Genomic DNA, 5,934 nt, shown 5'->3' on the forward strand with positions numbered 1-5,934 from the left:
AGACAGCATCAAACAAAAAATATACATAAGCAACAAGGAGTCAAGCTAGCCAAAGTAGACCCTAAATACAAAGCTAAGCTAACTAGGTACCTTCCCCTAGAAAGTCTCTAACCTTAATCCTACGTCTCCACGAATCTCTATTCTGGACCATGTCCTCAGAGAGGTGCAACTCTGTCAAGCCATGTCTAATTCTCTCATCCCAAGTCAATTTAGGCCTGCCTTTACTCCTCTTTCCTTCCACAATGAGGGTTTCCACTACTCTAACTGGCGCTGTTGTTGGTCTCCTTTTCACATTCCCAAACCATCTCAATCTCCCTTACTTTATTTTGTCTGATATGCTAACTACTCCTAACCTTTCCCTAAAGACCTCATTTCTAATCCTATCTAATCTAGTATGTCCGCACATCCACCTCAGCATCCTCATCTCTGCTACCTCCATCTTGTGCGCCTGTGTCTTCTTGATGGCCCAACAATCTGTTCCATACAACATTGCAGGTCTAACTGCTACTCTATAAAATTTCCCCTTTAATTTAAATGGGAACCGCTTGTCGCATAAAACCCCAGTGGCTGCTTTCCACCTACACCAGCCAGCTTGTATGCGGTGGGTTATGTCACTATCTATCTCTCCATTGCTTTGGACAAACGATCCTAAATATTTAAACTTCGTTATCTGCGGAACCACCTGGTCCTCAATAGTGATCTGGGTGTCCTCGCTATCGCCAACACCACTGAAGTCACAATAAAGGTACTCCGTCTTAGAGCGACTAATTCTTAAACCTTTATCCTCTAAAGCTACACACCACTCCTCTAGCCTTTCGTTCAAGCTTTGTTTAGTCTCAGCCACTAACACAATATCATCCGCAAAGAGCAAGCACCATGGGCCAGGCTCCTGAATCGACTTGGATTGCTCATCCATGACTACCGTGAAAAGAAACGGGCTTAACGCCGATCCTTGGTGGAGTCCTATCTCCACGGGGAAAAAATTTGTATCTCCTACCGGCACACGAACACTAGCTGTAGTCCTTTCATACATATCTTTAATTAAGTCTATATACTTTCCAGATACCCCTCTACCTTCTAAACTATCCCAGATTAGCCTATGTGGCACACTGTTATATGCTTTTTTCAAGGTCGATGAATATCATTTGTAGGTCCCTCTTTTTCTCCCTATACTTCTCCATTAATCTTCTCAGTATGTGTATCGCTTCCGTTGTTGACCGTCCTGGCATGAAACCAAATTGGTTAACCATAACCTGCGTTTCTCTCCTAATTTATGTCTCGATTACTCTCTTCCATAATTTCATAGTATGAGCTAACAACTTAATTCCTCTGTAATTTCCACAACACTGTGCGTCTCCCTTGTTCTTGTATAGGGGCACTTACTACACTACTCCTCCACTGGTCTGGCATTTTTCCGTTCTTGAAAATAAGGTTGAATAGAGTAGTGAGCCATTGAACTCCTTCATCCCCTAAACACTTCCAAGCTTCAATCGGTATGTTGTCTAGACCAACCGTCTTAACCCTTCCCATCTTCCTAAGTGCTATCCTCACCTCTCCCTGTGTGATACCTCTACAGTAGAAGTTATTTCTTTGTTGTCTCCGTGTAACAGGGTTGCCTGTTTCTCGTTGGTAGGTCTGTCTACCATTAAAAAGACTGTTAAAATAATTTTTCCATTTCTGTTTAATGTCTTGTTCCTTGATTAAGACACGCCGATCCTCTCCCTTTATATATTTCACTACTCCTAGGTCATGTCTTCTACGCTCCCTGGCTTTAGCAATCTTGAACATATCATGCTCCCCCTCCTTTGTTTCCAGACGTGCATACATCCGTCTATACGCTGTATTTTTTGCCTCTGTCACCGTCTTCTTCGCTTCTCTCCTAGCGTTTTTGTATCTCCCTCAACCTCCAACGCTCCCCCTCATTTGTGCACCTTAAAAGATCCCTAAGACTCTGTTGCTTATCCTTGATCTTGCTCTGCACATCCTCATTCCACCACCAAGATTACTTGTCCCCAGCTGTCCTGCCTGTCGTGACCCCTATCGTCTCCTTTGCCACTCGGGTGATAGAAGCTGCCATATCCTCCCACATCTGGTTTGCGTCCCCAACAAGATGAATTGTTGTCGTCGAGATGACCTTGTCCTTGAACATCGTAATGTTGGTGCCCTTCAAATTTCCCCATCTTATCCTATGCCGCCCTTTTCTCTCCATCGTAGTCACTCTCTCTCAGTACTACATCTGCCACCAGTAGATGGTGCTGAGCTGCTGCTGTCTCCCCCGGTATCACCTTGCAGTCTCTCCACCGTCTTCGATCGTGTTGCCTCATTAAGAGATAGTCGATTTGTGTATTCCTTCCCCCACTGGTAAAAGTGATTAGGTTTGAGTCCCTTTTAAATTATATCATTATTTTCTAGCTCTGGATGAACTTACCTTTTAAATTATATCATTATTTTCTAGCAGCAACCCCTTTCACTACTTTTCTTCATATTTTTTTTTAGTTGGATCATACTTTTTACATAATAATTAATTATCTATATTCTTTTTAGCTGGTGGGCCTGTTATGCATTCTTTTTCCAAGTAAATCAAAGGATTATGCAATAATATCTTAGGTGATACTACTATATCAATGTGTAGTAACTAATTAGATACTACTACTAGTAAGATGCTCCATTCTCAAAGTATATATTAGACTCTAGTATATGAATCACTGTGAGAACTTTGACTCGTTACTTTTTTTTTTTTTTTTTTTTTTTTTTTTTGAATGTTCAAGCTTTCCTCCTACTATTTACATTATACCGCCAATGCCAGGAATCGAACCCTGGACCTCTCACCCAAAGGCCAAAGCCTTTACCATCCCACCAAAGTGGTGATGGCACTCGTTACTTATTAATGCATGGATTTGGATTATGTGTAATTTAGTATGCCAAAAGGATGAAAAAAACAACCACCAGGCTTTATTTATTACACATATATAACCCTCTAAATTTTATTTTGTTTAAAGATTTATTATTGTACGATAAATAAATTGCATGGATGTTTCATTTGGTATGCTCAAATTTTGGATTTCATTTCTAGCAATAGTATGTTACACACCTACTCCCATTTTATTTGATACTTTTTTAACACTAACATATATTGAATTATTACTCTTTTTTGCTTACCAAATGACAATAATGCCCTTGAAAATTGGGTCCATCAATATTGTTTATTAATGTTAGTTGTGTGTGTTTAAGGGTAGACTTGGAAATTGGCTAATAAATTTTGAAAGTGGACATTTATAATGGGACAAATAAAAAAGGAAATATAGACAATTTTAATGGGACGAAGGGAGTATATGAAATGCTATCTAAGAACTTTCTACTTAATTATAATATAACTTTCTTGTCCATTTGGGGTTAAATTGCTCTTTCCAATATTAATCATAGAGATGTATAACATAATTGAGAGGTAGAAAGATACATTTTCAGCAAACTCACAATCTTCCAGCTTGGGCTCTAAGATAGCTACATCATCATCAACATCAATAACGTGCCACTACAAAGATAAAGCAAGACGTGTTAGTCTACATACAAAGTATATGATTATGTGATGTAGTTGGCTTTTAAGTTGTTGAAACTGTATTGGTATTACTATTTAAGCATTTACAAGGTAGAAAATATTATAAGAATATAACATTAAATAGTGCGCATAACTTACTTTCTTGCCTCTCCATGATTCAAGTTGGTTACAATGGCCTAGAGTAGCCGATAATCCAGACGTTGATTGAGCATTTGGTGGGCCAACGGGTAACTTAAGTTTGATACTGAATCATGATTGGTTGATTGAGATAGATCTTCAACTTCCTTGTCTTGCAATATCTTTACATTATGGTCAATTGCAGTTTGACCTTCATTAGTTTGAGGTTGAAGTCCATCTTCTTCGTCAAGCGGTACGTTTACATTTTGCTCAACAGCAGTTTGACCATCATCAGTCTGAGGTTGAACTTCACCGGTTAGACCTTCCGCGGAATTTGACTTAGAAGATACATTTTCAACCATATCACAATCTTTCTGTTTGGGATCACCGCATAACTACAAACATGAAGCAAGAAGTGTTAGTCTACATACAAAGTATAATTGTATTAGTGTTTAAAGCAACATTAGTACATTACAACATATGAATTTTTTTTAAGTAGTAGATTATAACATTAAAAAGTGTCCGTAACTTACCTTCTCGTTTTTAGGCGGTTCAAGTCGGTTACAATGGCCTAGATCAGCTGATGATACAAGGTCAGTTTGAACAGAAGTTACATGAGGATTGGTTGATTGAAACTGGTCTGCGTCTACCTCGACTTGTGGTACGTTTACAGGGTGGTCAATAGCAGTTCGACCACCTTTAGTAGATTCATTATGAACTAGAACTTTGTTGCCGGTTGATTGTGCTTCAGAACCTATCAACTGAACTTGAGCCTTAACATTTTGAGTTAACCGATTGTCCTCTTCAATGTCATCATTCGAACACGGTCCATATTCATACATGGAACTTTCAAGATCATCTAAATAATCAGTTGTAACATATTGTATTGCTGGGGTTACTGCATAAACAGGATTATCTTTCAGTTGTTGTTCGTGTGCATATAGTACCTGTTACAAACAAACGTATCAAGTAAAATACCACTCATAGCAAGCTATTTGTAAAAACCCAAATAACATAAAGTGTGACTTAAGGAAATCAAATCAACAAGTCCAACTAATAATAATAATAATAATAATAATAATAATATTATAATAGATAACTGAAAGCGGTGAGAAAACTATAGTATTAATTTATTTATATTAAACAAACGTACCGCAAGAAAAGTCAAGGGGCCATTATAGGGATCTTTACCATTCCATCTCTCTTTGGTTCTCTTCAAGCAAGTTATAAGATAACTGCACCAGTCCATGTTAGAGATGTTGCGTACATTCATGATTGATGTGAGAAACTTTTGATTTACACTTGCACTATTAGTTGTCTCACCCATGATAGTGTTGAAGAGAACAAGGAAGTTAAGCTTGAAAAGCCTTCCCTATAAGACTTAGTACATGTTGAACACTTATTATACCACTGGAAAGGAACTGTTCCCTCCATTCTTCTCTAACAACGTCTTTTTTACTCGTCTTTCTTTTTTCAGCAGATACAATCATCTTCCCCATAGGAACTCCAAAAACATCACGAACCTTTGAAGGTGTTACTTTTATTGTCCGGTCGCCAACATTTAATTCATTCCTGTTATGATCATAATTGACCAACAACCAACGCCCCAATCTCATCGGTATGCTGCGTATGCTAAATGACATAATAGATTCAAATCCCATATCCCTTATATCAGACTTTTGAGCAGCACTCAACCCTTTTAACGCACAAAACAAGTCGTTTGGTGTGCTTTTTGTTAATGGTTGTGTTGTTGGTAAGTCGACATTTCGTGACCGCTTTAAGCTTCTGCGTCCAGAACTCATCGTCGGTTGCGTTTGTCTGCAAAACTGCTGAAAGTTAACATTTAATAATCTCAGTTGTTAAAGCTGATAAGATAATGTCATAAAAAGTTTAAAACACCATTTATGAACTTAAGCTGGATTTTTGTATAGGGATTAGGGGTGCAAACGAGCCGAACCGAGCCCGAGCTTGGCTCGTTTACTATTTATTAATTAATTTTATGTATTTATAATTATTTTTATACATTTGTTTTCAGTTATAATTTTATATATAACATAATATATATAATTAAGTTATTTTTTTCATAACTTTATATATATTTTTTAATTAATTTGTATATAAAATATAAAAGTTATATAAATGACAGGCTCGCGAGCCGTTCGAGCTTGATACGTGAATCGGGCTCATTTATTAAACGAGCTACTTTAAAGCTCGAGCTCAGGGTCAGGCGATGTGCACAGGGATTTCAGAATATTAACAAG

General features: G+C 37.7%; 1 protein-coding gene across 1 annotated transcript; it reads right to left on the reverse strand.

Moving 5' to 3' along the window:
- Positions 1–3,392: 3,392 nt before the first annotated feature.
- Positions 3,393–5,404, reverse strand: LOC143600408 (uncharacterized). Its single transcript, XM_077078105.1, has 4 exons — positions 4,827–5,404; positions 4,207–4,620; positions 3,695–4,068; positions 3,393–3,532 (listed from the first exon to the last, which is right to left on the reverse strand). Exons 1-3 carry the CDS (start codon positions 4,998–5,000, stop codon positions 3,733–3,735), a joined length of 924 nt encoding a protein of 307 aa, XP_076934220.1. The 5' UTR covers positions 5,001–5,404; the 3' UTR covers positions 3,393–3,532; positions 3,695–3,732.
- Positions 5,405–5,934: the final 530 nt, after the last annotated feature.

This window comes from Bidens hawaiensis, unplaced genomic scaffold (genome assembly GCF_021521415.1).
Source record: "Bidens hawaiensis isolate Kalapana, Puna unplaced genomic scaffold, B.hawaiensis_p1.1 tig00054059_1, whole genome shotgun sequence".
In the NCBI taxonomy this organism is placed as follows: domain Eukaryota; kingdom Viridiplantae; phylum Streptophyta; class Magnoliopsida; order Asterales; family Asteraceae; genus Bidens; species Bidens hawaiensis.

What these genes read in the sequence shown, in the direction of transcription:
- LOC143600408 (XM_077078105.1), bottom strand. Translation starts at nt 5,000, where the DNA reads ATGGGTGAGACAACTAATAGTGCAAGTGTAAATCAAAAGTTTCTCACA. An exon ending in GCCCCTTGACTTTTCTTGCG is followed by an intron (nt 4,621 to 4,826) that starts GTACGTTTGTTT and finishes TGTTTGTAACAG; the next exon opens with GTACTATATGCACACGAACA. An exon ending in AACCGCCTAAAAACGAGAAG is followed by an intron (nt 4,069 to 4,206) that starts GTAAGTTACGGA and finishes TCATGTTTGTAG; the next exon opens with TTATGCGGTGATCCCAAACA.